General features: G+C 47.1%; 1 protein-coding gene across 2 annotated transcripts; it reads left to right on the top strand.

The window, feature by feature from the left end:
- The first annotated feature begins 2,572 nt into the window (after nucleotides 1–2,572).
- On the top strand, nucleotides 2,573–14,291 carry LOC110220141 (kallikrein-8). 2 transcript variants are annotated; one of them, XM_021004049.1, is made up of 6 exons: nucleotides 2,573–2,661; nucleotides 3,029–3,118; nucleotides 3,557–3,716; nucleotides 4,652–4,908; nucleotides 12,138–12,271; nucleotides 13,961–14,291. In XM_021004049.1, exons 2-6 carry the CDS (start codon nucleotides 3,040–3,042, stop codon nucleotides 14,111–14,113), a joined length of 783 nt encoding a protein of 260 aa, XP_020859708.1. In that variant the 5' UTR covers nucleotides 2,573–2,661; nucleotides 3,029–3,039; the 3' UTR covers nucleotides 14,114–14,291. The 2 variants fall into 2 exon arrangements, with proteins under 2 accessions (XP_020859708.1, XP_020859707.1); XM_021004048.1 differs by having other exon boundaries at nucleotides 2,579–2,661; nucleotides 3,024–3,118.
- The last annotated feature ends 690 nt before the right edge of the window (nucleotides 14,292–14,981 follow it).

Genomic DNA, 14,981 nt, shown 5'->3' on the forward strand with positions numbered 1-14,981 from the left:
CGTGGTTTAAGATTGCATTAGCTGTTTTTGGCTGCCTCATCACCCTATTGACTCATAGTGAGTTTGTGGTTTACATAAAGCGTGTAGGTCTTTCGAAAACTGTTGATTTCCTGGTCACGCCTTACCCTGTCCTGCGCTTATGAAGTAGATTTCTTTTGCTGTTGTTGTTGTTTATTTTTTCCCACTTAATAGTATTTAATTTTTTCCAATTACATGTAAAGATAGTTTTCAGCATTCACTTTTACAAGATTTGGAGTTTCAGATTTTTTTTTCTCCCTCCTCCCCCTCCAAGATGGCATGCAATCTGATATAGGCTATACATGCACAATCACATTAAACATATTTCCACATCAGTCATGTTGTGAAAGAATCAGAACAAAAGGAAAAAATCATGAGAAAGAAAAAAAACAATAAAAAAGAGAAAATAGTGTGCTTTGATCTGTATTCAGACTCCACAGTTCTTTCTCTGGATGTGGATAGCATTTTCCATTAAGAGTCTTTTGGAATTGTCTTAGATCATTGTATTTCTGACAAGAGCTAAGTCTATCAAATCTGGTCATGACACATTGTTGCTCTTACTGCCTACAATGTTCTCCTGGCTCTGCTCAATGAAACAGAGCTCTTGACCTTGAAGTATCAGGCTGCACCAGTGTGAATTTATCCCTCATAGGATACAGTCTCTACTACTTGTGGACTCCCCCCTCCCCACTCACACACACAGAAACACAATCAACCAAATTCCCAAGAGATTCCACTCTGTCTCTTCTACTTGTTCCCCACCCCCGAATCTCTAGTTCTATTTCAGCTGATTCCCAAACTTCAGTCATTTCACTCATATCTGACTCTTTGTGACTTGGGGTTTTCTTGGCAGAGATACTGGAGTGGTTTTCCATTTCCTTCTCCAGCTCATTTTGCAGATGAGGTAAATAGGGTTAAGTGACTTGTCCACAGTCACCCTGCTAGTATGTGTGTGAGGCTGGATTTGAACTCAGATCTTCCAGACTCTCGACCTTGCACTTTACCCACTATGCCACCTAGCTTCCCAACTCCCAAATTACCTGACTCTCAATAATCTATGCCTGCCTCACCCCATTCCACACACACTCAAGTTCACTGCAACCTATTCAGTATCCCATTGAGAAAAGGAAGGGAAGAAATGAGGAGGAGAGGGGTTTTGGTTTGGCAAGCATCATTTTAACCAACCTATCATCTACCAGTGTTCTAGGACTGGGATTCCAGGACAAAAAAAATGACACAAACCCTCCTAGCAATGAGCATCTAGTCAGTGCCCCTATTGTGCCCCTTCTTCCCAGGGGAGATAGAAGGGAACAGAGCGAGAAGGAAAAGGTATCAAACAGAGAATCTCTTCCCCGTCTCTTCCTGCTTGGAAGCAGCCGGGTCTAGTAGAAACCGCAGTGCCGGGGAGACAAGAGGCATGGCTCTGCCACTTTTGCGGCGTGTGCTTGGAGAAATCACTCTCTGGACCTGTTTCTTCCTCTGTAAAATGGGGTGGGGCGACTAGGTCAGGAATTCTTCGCCGTGTGTGTGTGTGTGTGTGTGTGTGGTGTGTGTGTGTGTGTGGTGTGTGTGTGTGACAGACCCCTTTGGTAGTCTGGTGAAGCCCTTTCCCAGAAACAAAAATGGAGGAAATGCTACATTTTAGTTAGAGGTTGGTGAAAATAAAGATGTATTTTCCCCCCGTCCAAGACTACGCATGCCTTCAAATCGATCCCACTTACCGCTAGACCCCGGGTTAAGGATTTGAGGACTAGATGATCTCTAAGTGCTCTTTGCGTTAACCCTACCCGACTGCTAAACAATTAGATTTCCGCCCCCTCTCTGCACCTTAGTGAATTTGGCTCAGAGGCAGCGGGTGTGGTGGGGGAAAAACCCCGGAACTGGGCTCCAAGAAGCCTGGCTTTGTCTCAGACAGACTGTGTGACCTGGGGAGTCACTTTACCTAGGTGAACCTCACTCATCTTCTTCTCTGCTGAGCACAAATACGTGGTGGCGGGAGGGGGAGGGAGTATATGACAATGGGGTAGATAGATCTCTAAGCACTTAGTCGGAGCTGACATCCTCTGTTCCGTGACTCCTTAACTCCTGTGAGTCCCGTGGAGAGATGTCCAGAACCTACCCCTCCCAGTCGCTGCATCCGCAGGAGAGGAAAGGGAAACCGGGTCATGGCGCCTCCCAAACCAGCCGTCCCGGATCTCTCCACCCGCCCCTCCTGGGACACAGGTCCCCGGGACTTCTCACCCGCCCCCGCTCCTTAATCCCACTGCTCCGAGGTCTGACTGCAGTCAGCCGTCCTTCCCTCCGGACCCGGGTGTCCAATCACTTAGCTGCAGACTCCTTCAGGGATGGAGGTATCAACCCCAGCCCCAGACCTCTTAGGGACCCAAACGTCCAGATCCCTAGTGCCTCTGATACAACCGGGTTTCTGGGTCCCAGCTCCCTAGGAAGCGACTGTCTTGCAAGAAGAGGCGGGGCGGGGCTAGGAGGGGCAGGGCGGGTCCGGGTCTGCCTCCTTTAAAGGCTCTGGCCCAAGGAGTTGGTGCTATCTGGGGACCAAAGGACCTGAAGCATTATAGGAGCTCTAAGGGGGGAACCAGCCAGGAGCCTGAGCCCAGAACTCCCCTCCCCGGAGGAGTCCCTAAGGTGAGGAAGCCCACACTGACCGGTCCCCAGCTCTCCCTTCAGGGTCTCAGGGGAGCAGTCCTCCTAATAGGGACCTAGGCATCCTTCCCTCCCCTCCACGTCAGGAGCCAGACATCCAGGCCATTAATTCCCAAACCACCGTCCCCGCAGGGATCCGGGCATCCTGTCTCCTGCTCCACTCAGAGATCCAGTCATCCTGATTATGCAGCTCATGGCCCTTCTCTCCCCCGAATCTCTTCCCCCACCCCATACCCAAGTCCTTCACTTCAGGGCTAGATGTCTGGAACTCGGTCCCTGCCCCTTCCGTGCTCCCTACTTCCCTCCAGCATTAGTCCCCAACTGACCTTCCCTCCACTGCCCAGCCCAGTAGGCCCTGCCATGGGACTGTCTTCAGGCTCCTGCTCCCACACCTGGAGACGCTGGGCCTTCCTCCCATTGCTACTGACCACTTGTGCAGGTGAGGTGGGGGGAGGGGATTTCAGCATGTGGTTAACATACCCAGAGTATGCCTTCCTTGTGCTTCTGAGGCTATGTGGGGAGGTGCGGGAACAGATTTGAACACTGAAAAAAAAAACACAGGGGAGCATGTGGGAAGGGGGGCTAGTTTGGGAGGATTTGCGGGACTGTGGGGGAGATCATGGGACCCTTTCTGAGAGCCCACTGGAGCGTGTGAATGCCTGTGGAGACACAGAGTGTTGGGGATGTTTCTGAGAGGCTAACAGAAGTGTGTGAGAACATACAGAGTGGGTCAGTCTTGGTATGTGGCATGGGTGAAGGAAGAGTGTAAATGTAGATTGTTGGGGTATCATAGGAAGAAATTTCTTCCCATATTCTTACCCCACTCTCTCTTCCTGTAGGGTAGCTTAGTAACCCTCCCCCTCACTTGCTATTTCAGGATCTCTCATGGCGGAGGACTCCAGGGTGCTGGGGGCGCAGCCCTGTGAACCTCATTCCCAGCCCTGGCAAGCTGGCTTGTTCCAGGGTGTGCGGTTCCTCTGTGGGGGGGTCCTGGTGGCCCCTCAGTGGGTTCTCACAGCAGCCCACTGTCAAAAACCGTGAGCCTTATGCTTGGGTCCCTAAGGGAGCAGGGCCTGGGGGAGAAGAATACCTGGGTTCCTAAGGAGGAGGTAGAGACTAGGCAAAACCCATCCATGGGCTGGTCTCTATCTCATTGTCTCTCAGTGACAGATCACTTTATTGAAGGGTGGGGGAAGAATTGGGGGATTGATGCCCTGATCTTTGAGAAGGCTGATGCCAAGGACCAAGTGTCTGCACAGATGCCTCAACGCATGGGGATGGGGGCGCCTCTGCTCATCTTCCTAAATTAAATACTTCACTGTAGTAGTCAGGGAGGAAGATCCTGTGTCCCCCAGTGGGGGCTCTGCCCTTTTGTGAGTGGCTACTTCACTGGGGAAGGTGGGAAGAGAGACTGGCTCTCTGAAGGACAGGCTTATCAGCTCTGGGTGTCTCTGCACCTGGGCATGTCTTTGTGCCTTCATGCTGCTGTGGGAATGACTTGCTGAAAGGGGTGGCCTGTGATTTGGAGGCTGAATCCCAGAAGGGCCAGTAGCTGGAATTCTGTTTATGTAGGTCCTCAGGGGCATGGGCTGAACTTATAGTTAGGTAGATCTCTGAGGTGCAGGGGCTAGGTGCCCAGAAGGCAGAGGATGGGAGGCAGGGGTAACCAAGGAGGCAGGAGTACAGATGCTGGTGTCTCTCAGTGGGGTGGGGACTGAGCAACTCAATGCCTTCATGCTCAGGGAGTGGGGCCTGAAGACCTGCATGTCTGAGTCTCTGTGGGGGAGAGGCTCAGTTATCTCAATTCCTGAGAGGGCTTGAGGCTGAAGGGCTAGACACCTGAATTTCAGATGACGGCAGAATAGGGGCACAAGGTTCTCAAATGGGAAGGGAAAGAATAATAGAGTCCCTGAAGGGTGGGTGCTGGGAGAATTGATCCCTGGGTCATACATTCTTTCCCCACCCCCACCAGGAAGTTCACAGTCCACCTAGGACAGCATAGCCTGCAGAACCCAGACGGTTCTGAGCAAAAGATCGAGGTAGCTCGATCCATCCCGCATCCTTGCCACAATGAATCCAATAGAAACAGCCATGACCTGATGCTGCTCAGACTTCGGAAACCAGCCAGTGTGAACGACCAAGTGAAGCCCATTGGACTTCCCTCTCGCTGCCCTCAGCCTAACCAGAAATGTACTGTGTCAGGTTGGGGTACCACCACCAGCCCCCGAGGTACTACTCCGGAAAGAGGGATAGTAGGATAAGAGTTAGAGTTGAAAAGAGGCCCTCCAAAGTCATGTCCTCCAATCCCCCTTCATTTTACAAAGGAAGAAACTGAGGCACCCCAGGGGCAAATGCCTTGTCCAAAGTCAAAGAGCTAAGAAGTACCAGACCCGGGATTCAAACCCAAATGAGCTCCCTCTAAACACTGGGCCCTTTTCAATGTGTGGTGCACATATGTGGTGCTGCTGGGACAGAGCAGGGAGATCCTAAGGCAGAGTGGCCAAAAGATCAAGCAAAGCTACTGGGGGGTGAAGGTTCTGGATTCTCCTGGATTTCAGTCTGAAGAACATAGGATGTTCCACTGCAGAGGGCCCTTGGTAAATAGAACACTGAAAGTGGAAGGCCCTCTATAGTGCGTCAGAGCTAGAATAAGCCTTAGAACATAGAACTTACAGAATGTAGAGAATCAGAACCAGGTAAACCTTCAGAATATACAACGGCAGAATATGAAGGGACAGCTCTAAGTCTGTTCCCATCAAAACTTTTCAGAATAGTACTACAATAGTTTAATCTCTAATATGGGCAACATAGATATAACCCACAGAAGCAAAAGCTGTTGTGGTAGGTCTTTAGTAATTTTAGAGTGCACAGGGATCCTGATATGGAAAAGTTTGAGAACTGTACATCTCCAGGGGTGGGGAATCTGCGGCCTCCAGGCCACATGTGGCCTTCTAGGTCCGTGGGTGCAGCCCTTTGATTGAGTCCAAGTTTTACAGAACAAATCCTTTCATTAAGGGGATTTGTTCTGTAAAGTTTGGATTCAGTCAAAGCGCTGAACTTGAAGACCCAGAGGGCCACAGTGGCCTCAAGGCTGCAGTTTCCCCACCCCTGATTAGTCCAACACCCTTATTTTAAATATTAGGAAACTTGGACCTAGAGAGGGAAATGGCTTCCTCAAGATCATAAAAGAAAAGATAAGGAAACCAGAGATTCTCCTTCCCTCTCTTCTTCTCCTTCCTTCCTTCCTTCTTCCCTCCCTCCTTTCCTCCTTTCTTTCCTCCCTCTTTTCCTTCTTTCCTCCTCCCTCCCTTTCTTCTCTTCCTTCTGTTCTTTCTTCTTTCTTTCCTCCTTCTTTTTCTTTTTTTGTCCCTCCCTCCCTTCCTCCCTTGCCTTCGGCACTTTGGAGGAGACAGAAAAAGTCCTCACAGTCTCAATGGGGCAGCAAGGCTAACACATTTGGAAGAGTGTTGTAGTCAGGAGATATCCGAAGTTGGGCAGAACTTCTTGGGGTCAAATCCCATCTCTGATAAATACGTTGAGGCCATTGACAGGTTGCTTAACATCTCATGCCCCAGGCTTTCTGATATACAGAATTACATGTGAGCTGTTGCCCTGCATTTGTGGGGAGAGTTTCTACAGTAGTATTTCTTTTTTTTCTTTTCAAAGTTTTTTTTTTAAGGCAATTGGGGTTAAGTGACTTGCCCAGGGTCACACAGCTAGTAAATGTGAAGTGTTTGGTTGGTCTGAGACCAGATTTGAACTCAGGTCCTCCTGACTTCAGGGCCGGTGCTGCATCCACTACACCACCTAGCTGCCTCCTACACTAGTTTTTTTTACAAGATGGAATCACAGGTAGGGACTTGAGAAGCCGTTGTTGTTGAGTTATGTCTGACTCTACGTGACCCCATGGATGTTGTCCTTGGAGTTTTCTTGGCAAAGATACTGAAGTGGTTTGCCATTTCCTTCTCCAGTGTGTCTCCATTTTACAGATGAGAAACTGAAGCAAATAGGGGTTAAGTGACTTGCCCAGGGTCACACAGTCAGTGTCTGACACCACATTTGAACTCAGATCTTTCTGACTCCAAGCCCAGAGCTCTGTTCACTTTGCCACCTAGTTGCTTCAAGAAACCCTAGTAGTGTATAATTAAATGAGAAATGAGATCATGCAGACTCCTCATGGCAGTAGGAGTTTATCCAAACAGTATATGAAGTAGTAACACTTATATAGCCCTTTGGTAGGGTAAAGAGGAGAAGCCCCATATAGTGGACTGAATGCTGGGCTTGGAATCCTAGAGAACAGACTTCAGATATTTCCTCTGCCGCTTACCAGCTGTGTGACACTGGGAAAATCACTCAGCCTTTCTGAACGTCAGGCAAGTCTCTTAAGACTAAACTCCTAGAAAGAATGGGCCAGGGAGGAGGGAGTAATCATCCTGAGAAAATCATAGATCCTTGACATGTTGACATCTTGATTGCTTGACCCCCAGGACCCAGTTTGATCTTCTCAACAGTTTTGGGATGTAGGCAATGCATTATTTTCCATACAGCTAGTAAAAGGCAGCTAGGTGGCACAGTAGATAGAGCTCCGGCCTTGGAGTCAGGAGGACATGAGTTCAAATATGGTCTCACACGCTCGACACTTACTAGCTATGTGACCCTGGGCAAGTCACTTAACCCTGATTGCCTAGCCAAAAAGCAAAATAAAAAAAAAAAGCAACATACAGCTAAGTGACAGAGTCAGGACTCCAAACTATTCATTCATTTATTCATTCATTCATTCATTCATTCATTCATTCATTCCCATAGTATCTACTGTGTGTCAGGCACCAGGTTAGGCAATATAGTGACAAAAATGACACTTTTTCCACTACACATCTCAGACACTGACTAGCTGTGTGAGCCTGGGCAAGTCACTTTGCCTTTATTTGCCTCAGTTTCTTCAGCTGTAATTTGGAATAATAATAGAACCTCCTACCCAGAGTTTTTGTGAGGATCAAATTTGATAATATTTATAAAGTGCCTTGGAAATATTAAAGCACTATGTAGATGATAGCTACTATTGTCAGTGTTGTTGTTATATTGTCCTGTATCTTGACGCAAATGAGACTTGAGTTGGCTCCTGTAGAATAAGTCAAGAAGAGCCTCAACATTTCAAAGTAATTAAAAAAAAATAAGTGTGATAGAATTGGGGGTTGTGGGAGATAGGTTTATTATAAATAGGGTCATGGGTTAGGACTTTAAAATCTCTCTCTAAGCTGAAATGTTGGGCTGAAGCTCACAAGGTAAAATTTTATAGGGATATCAAGTCTTTTTTATGATCCTTTCCATTCTATTTTTTTCTTTTTAAAAACATTTTAGTATTTTATTTTTTCCCAGTTACATTTAAAAACGATTTTTAACAATCATTTTTAAAACTTTGAGTTCCAAATTCTCTCCCTTCCTCCCTCCCTCCCATTAAGAAGGTGAGCAATTCAATATAGGTTTTACATGTGTAGTCATGCAAAACACTTCCATAATAGTCATGCTGCGAAAGAAAACATAGAGCAAAAAAACAAAAAACAAAAAACCCTCAAGGAAAATAAAGTAAAAAAAAATGCTTCAGTCTATATTCAGACTAAGTGTCAAGTCTTAATCCAGCCTCTGACACTTACTAGCTGTGTGACCCTAGGCAAGTCACTTCACCCTGTTTGCCTTAGTTCCTCATCTGTAAAATGAGCTGCAGAAAAAAATGGCAAACCACTCCAGTATCTCTGCCAAGAAAACCCCAATGGAATCACAGAGAGTCAGAATAGGATTAATTGACTGAGCAATGACAATAAAGTCTTGGATTTGGTTAAACACACTCACACACTCACACACACACACCACACACACACACATGCATGAGTGAGCACAAACAACTACCACCCGAAACAAATCCGTGAGGGAATGGTGGTTTTGAATGTCAGAAGAGACCTCAGCAGCAGCACCCAGTCCAACAGTAACCTACAGGAATGCCTCTTATTGCCCACTGGACGAGTGGTGGGTGTTCAGTCTCTCCTGGAAGACTTCAAGTCCTTATGAGGCCACCCAGCCATCTCTAGGACACTTCTAACTTGGGGGGACTTTTTTCCAGATATTGAATTTGAATCTATTCCCTGACAGAACAAGCCTAACTCCTCCTCCCTGTCACAGCTTTTCACATATGAATGCCCTCTGCCACATCAATGCCCTAAAATGTGGTGCCCAGAACTGAAACTAGATATGTTCTGGCTTGGGCAAAAAAAAATGAGTTCAATGGCACCATCACATCCTATTCCTGGAAAAGCCTTTCTTAATAGGGTCAGAAATCATGTTAGTCTTTTTTTTTTTTTGCCTTTTTAGTGAGGCAGTCAGGGTTAAGGGACTTACCTAGCGTCACACAGCTAGTCAATATCACGCATCTGAGGCCAGATTAGAACTCAGGTCCTCCTGACTCTAGGACCAGTGCTCTATCCACTTCGCCACCTAGTTGCCCCGTAACCTTCATTTTCTTTATACCCTTTTATAGTCTGAGACTTGGAGTCAGGAAGACCTGAATTCAAATCTGACCTCAGACACTTACTAGCTATGTAAGCCTGGGCAAGTCACGTAACCATTGCTTGTCTCAGTTTCTTGACCTATAAAAATGGGGATGATAATAGCATAGACTTCCCAGGGTTGTTGTGACAATAAAATTAGATAATATTAGTAAAATGTTTTGCAAACCTTATGTTTATGATGGTGATTAGTGATATTAATAATAACAGCTAAGATTTACATAGCACTTATGTGGCAGGGTAATGTACCAAGTGCTCTATAATTATTACTTTATTTGATCCTCAAGACAATTCTGTGAGGTAGTGCTATTATCTTCATTTTACAGTTGAGGAAATTGAGGCAAAGAGAGGTTAAGTGCCTTGCTTAGGGCCACACAGTTAGTAAGTGTCTAAGACCAGATTTAAACTCAGGTCTTCTTGATTCCAGGTCCAGTAATCTATTCACTGTGCCACCTAGCTGCCTCAGTAGTAGTAGTAGGAGGAGGAGGAAGAGCAGCAGTAGCAACATTGACAGTAACAATAGCAGTAGTAGGTAATTGGTAACAATTGTTAGTAGTAAGTAGTAGGAGTAGTTGTTAGCAGTATTAGGGATGGTGGTGATGGTACTAGTGTAAATAATAGGGAGCAATTGTTAGTAGCAGAGGCAATGGTGGTGATGGTGGTAGTAACAATAGTAGTAGCAGTAAATAATAGGTGACAGTTGTTAGTAGTAGGGGTGGCGATGGTAGTAGTAGCAGCTGCAGCTGCAGCAGTATTTAGCCCCGTGTCTTGACTTATAAAGCTTTTTGACATCCTGATAGTGTCATCCAGTGTTTCAGACAATCCCTCCCAACTTTGTTTTACCTGCAAATTGTGCTGAGTACATGCTAGGGAAGGCATAAGGAGACCACATTTTATGTGAAGAGGAGCTAGTGTCTACTTGGTCTTTGAGTCTAATGAGAATCAACAATGTGACCTAGTCCAAAAGGTCCATTGGATCTCAGGACACCTGGAGAGTAGCCAGGTGTCCAGCAGTTGGGGGAGGCCTTCCAAGCCCACCAAATTCTTCTCTGGTCACTCCCCTTCTTGTATGTGCTGTTCTGAGGAGACACGTTTTAGGAAGGATATCAAAATTCGGGAGCAGATCCAGAGGAGGGTAAACAGGACAGGGAAGGGGTTTGGAAGCAGGGAATAAGGGGAATGACTGAAGAAGCAGGAGTGTTTGGCCTGGAGAAGAAAACGACAACAATAACAGCAAGTTGAAGTTTGGGTGTAGGGAGGGGGAGGGGAGAGGGGACACACTGTCTGTCCTGGAGTCTCTGAAGGGTTATCATATGGAAGGGAAATTTGATTCATTCTTTTTGGGCTCAGAGGCAGAACTAGAAACAGCAAGTAACTTCAAAGAGGGCAGATTTCAGCTTGAGTAAAGGAAGAGTGCTGAGCACAATGCCTGGGCCAGAGCAGGCACCTAATAAATGCTTGTGAACTAATTATTAGAACAATATAACAATGAATAATCTCATGATGTAATGGACTTATCAGGAAGGGAGCTTTCCATCCTGAACGTATTCTGGAAAAGGCTGGAGTGACATAAAGAGTGTGTAAGAGAGATAGTGAGGAAGAAAAAGAGGAGAGAAGAGAAGAACATGGAAAGAATGGCGCAGGGATAGGAAAAGAGAGGAGAGGGTAAGAGAGAAGGGGAGAAAAAAAGGAAAAGGTAAGAGTATGGATGAGAAGAAAGGAAAGGAGGAGAAGAGGTGGGGGAGAGAAGAGGAGGACAGGAAGAGAGGATAAGAGGAGGGAAGAGGAGAAAGGAAGGGAGGAGGGGAGACAAGGAGAAAGAAAGGGGAAGTGGGGTAAAGGAAGAGAGAGGAGGAGAGGAGTGGAAAAGACAGCAGGGGAGAACTGCTCTGGGATTAGAGAAAACTAATATACAGAAGGTGTAGATAGTAACAGAGGTAGAAAGTGGCAAGGAGAGCCCGAGGTGAAGAGTCTGTGGGTCAGATGACTCTTCAGTGATTGGATTCTAGACTTTTCCAGGTGAGGCTCAGCAGTCACTTCTCTGGATTGAGAAATCAAGATGGGGGGCAGGAAAAGGATGAAAGAATGATTTTGTAAAGCGTCGGGATCAGAAGCTCTTCTACCACAGAGTGGAAGACGTTCCTATTCAGGAAATGGGCCCCATTAGCAGACTTTCCCCCTATTTATTTACCATATTTTGGAAGGAGAACTAGAATGTTCAAGTTCCATCACCAGGTTTTGCCCTTCAGTCCTATCATCTTTATTTAGAGAGCTCTCAAATCTTCAAATTGAGCTTTAAAAAACAAACAAAAAGCCCCCTTGTTTAGTTATTTCTTCTTTCCCTTCTGCATTTTGACCTTCCATCTGGCCTGATTCCTCGTGAGAGAATCAACCATTTTATTAAGATTTTCCACTAAATGTTTCAAAATGTTCAGTTTTACATTTTATTATGTTTCTTTCTTCCTGAATCAATTTTAATTCCATCTTTATTGAACTGGGAGACTCCTTTATTTCTCTTATTGAACTTATGAAAATGCATTGAACATTCTTGAAGCAAATCTAAGTTTGCTTTTAGGGATATCGATTTCCTTGTTATTTTCTTTCCTTCTGAGTCCTTTTATCCCATGCTATGCATTCACGAATTGGAACCTTTAAAAATTATGTTTACCCATTTCTTCAATCATTCTCCCTGCTCCCCCCCACCCCAATATAGATGAGGAAAGCTAAGGACTGGAAAGGGTGGGAGTTGGCCATGTCTTCATCCATCAAGCTAGTTGGCTAAAGAATTGCGCTTTACAAGAACAATGAAGTTTCCAGTTGCAAATCTTTCAAATTTTGCAGCTACAAATTTGTGAGTTTTCCCATCACTAATCAACTTTTTCTCCCCAACCCCAACCCCAGAGAACTTTCCTGACACCCTGCACTGTGGAGACCTGTACATCTGGTCCCAGGATCTCTGTGAGCAGGCCTACCCAGGCAAGATTTCAGATGGCATGGTGTGTGCAGGGGACAGCAACGGTGTGGACACCTGTCAGGTCAGGGCTCACAGGGAAGAAGTTGGAAGTGGGGGTGGTGACACTGGGGTTGGATGAAGGGACTTGGGGGAGCATAGAAACAACACCATGGTGCAGTGGAAGGAGTCTTTGTTTGGATTCATAGGTCTTTACAAGCCTTTTGGCCAGCCTCCTCATTTTACAAAAATAAGAAACTGAGGCCCAGAGAGGTTGATTTCCCCCAGGTCACATAGGTGGTAAGTGAACAACCACAGGATTTGAACCCAGGCCCTCTTACTCTAGATCAATGTTGCTTTCCACTGTCTCACAACTATAGGATATTGCCACTGGAACGGACTTTGGAGATCACATCATCTTTTTTTTTTTTTGCTTGTTTGTTTAGCTGTTTTTCAGTTGTGTCCAACTCTTCATGACCCCATTTGTTGTTTTCTTGGCAGAGATACTGGAGTGGTTTGCTATTTCTTTTTCTAGCTCATTTTACAGATGAGGAAACTGAGGCAAACAGAGGTTAAGTGACTTGCCCAGGGTCACACAGCTAGTATCTGAAGCCAGATTTGAACTCAGAAAGAGTCTTCCTGACTCCAGGCCCTGCGCTCTATCCATTGTACCACTTGGTAATTTTACACATGTGGAAACAGGCTCAGAGACCAGGCCTGACTTGGGGGGGGGGGGAGGTAGGAGGAGGATCATTGTAAGTTAGTGGCAGGACCTGGATTTGAAGCCAAAGCTTCTGATTACAAATTTCTACCTCTTCCTACTAAACCACACCTCTTCTGAAAGACCTGGGCTCAAATCCAAAGATCTGGTTCTCATCATCTGTGTTATTTTAGTCAGGCCATCATCATTGTCTGGGCCTCAGTTTTCTCATTTGTAAAATGAGAGGGTAGGGCTAGATGGTCTCTAAGGACCCTTCCAGTCATGATCATATGATTTAGAGAGGAGTGTTTTACATAGCTCAGGACAAGAGAAGGCCAGGGAGTTGTCCCCCCATCTTGTTTAAAGGGCACATCTGGAGGGACAGAAAAGAGGCTTGGGAAGCCCTTTACAATGTCTCTGAATATGGACTGGGGAGCCATTATTTCTTCTAACCAGAACTAAGGTCCTTTGGTTGAGGCCATTCCCCTTCTCCAGGGAGACAATGCCCTCTTCCCAGTTGGCAGGGGCTGGGCCAATGTCTGGAAACCAAGGCTGGGTTCTCTAGGTGAAGTTAAACTGTATCAACCAGGATTCAAATGGAGGACAATGTCCTTTCCCCATTGGCTGAGGCATCCAGGTAGAAAAGTTGATAGCTCCCGGTCTTGGAATCAGGAAGACATCTTCGAGTTCAAGGCCTCAGACACTACCTTTGTGACCCTGGGCAAGTCACTTAATCCTGCTTGTCTCAGTTTCTTCATCTGTAAAATGAGCAGGAGAAGGAAATGACAAACCACTTCAATATCTTTGCCAAAGAGACCCTAAGATAGGGTCAGGGAAAGTCGGACACAACTGAGCAACAAAAGAAAGGGAGGGCAGTTGTCTGGCTTTCCGGGCAGAAAGAGAGATCTCGGCTAGAGTAAAGAGGTCCCTTTAATGATCCATTTCCTCGTCAAGGCCAAGGCTGGTCTCTGGGAAGAAGTCTCAGCTCTTACCACCTCCCTGGCTCCCCCTTCCAAAAAATGACTTCCGCCCATCGAGACTCAAGCTGTTTCCTGTCCTCACTCTCTCATTTAGGGTGACTCAGGGGGCCCTTTGGTGTGCCAGGGAGTTCTCCAGGGAATCACATCTTGGGGCGCAGATCCATGTGGGAGAGCGGATAAGCCAGGCGTCTACACCAGTGTCTGCCGCTATACGGAGTGGATTAAGAAGATCGTCAATGCTAACTGAGCCCGCGCTGGGGGTGGGTCGGGGAGGAGGAAGGGGCTGTCCTTCACCCTTAATAAACAAGTAGCCCAGGTTGCGCTCCCGTAGACCTGCCCACCCTTGGACAGGGCCGAAACAGAGCTCTAAGGCTCTCCAAGGCGTGCGTGCATCGCTCTCAATCTGGGGGCTACCTTTTTCTTTCTCCCTGTGATTCCTTCCTCGAGACTTGGCTTGGGGGGAGGAGGGAGTGTTCAGTGGTCGGCACTGTGCGTGTGTCTCTGGATTTCTCCCTATGTCTCGTTTCTGTTCTTTCCTTCGGTCTTCCCTCTCCGTTTTTATCTCGCACTCTTTGCCTCCCCCCCCCTTTTTTTTCTTCTCCCGGTATCGGCGCTGTCTCCCCCAGCTTCTCTTTGCTGTCTGTCCGTTCGACACCATTCTCTGGGCTTTCCGCAGTCTCTGCATCTCTGACAGTCTCTGCTCTCTCCCGAAGGTGCGGCCCTTCTGTCTCTCGTGTGTCATTCTCTCTGCCTTTCTCCGCGTTGTCTCTCCCCCAGCGCCCCTTTGCAATTCGCCTGAGCCCCCTCACCCCCTTCCCCGCCCCTGTTCTCTGGGATCTCCTTTCTCTATCTCTGACAGTTTTCTCCTTTTCCCCTGTCTTCAGGCCACCCGCCTCCCGCGGCTGGCGTCTGTGGGTATGGGGCCGTGCTCCGCCCCAGTGGCCCTTTGGTTCCGCTCCTGGCCGCAGCTCTTTCCCAATCCCTCCCGGGGCCAGGGCAGAGGGAGGCACGTCCTCTTGGGTGGTCCCCAGAGGAGGGTGGGGCACTGGGGAGGAGCCAAAGGACAGGAGACACAAGGTGGCTCTCAAACCCTCCAGACAGGCCGTCGGATGGTT

The sequence above is a fragment of the Phascolarctos cinereus genome, unplaced genomic scaffold (assembly GCF_003287225.1).
Source record: "Phascolarctos cinereus isolate Bilbo 61053 unplaced genomic scaffold, phaCin_HiC Scaffold_726;HRSCAF=1367, whole genome shotgun sequence".
NCBI lineage: Eukaryota > Metazoa > Chordata > Mammalia > Diprotodontia > Phascolarctidae > Phascolarctos > Phascolarctos cinereus.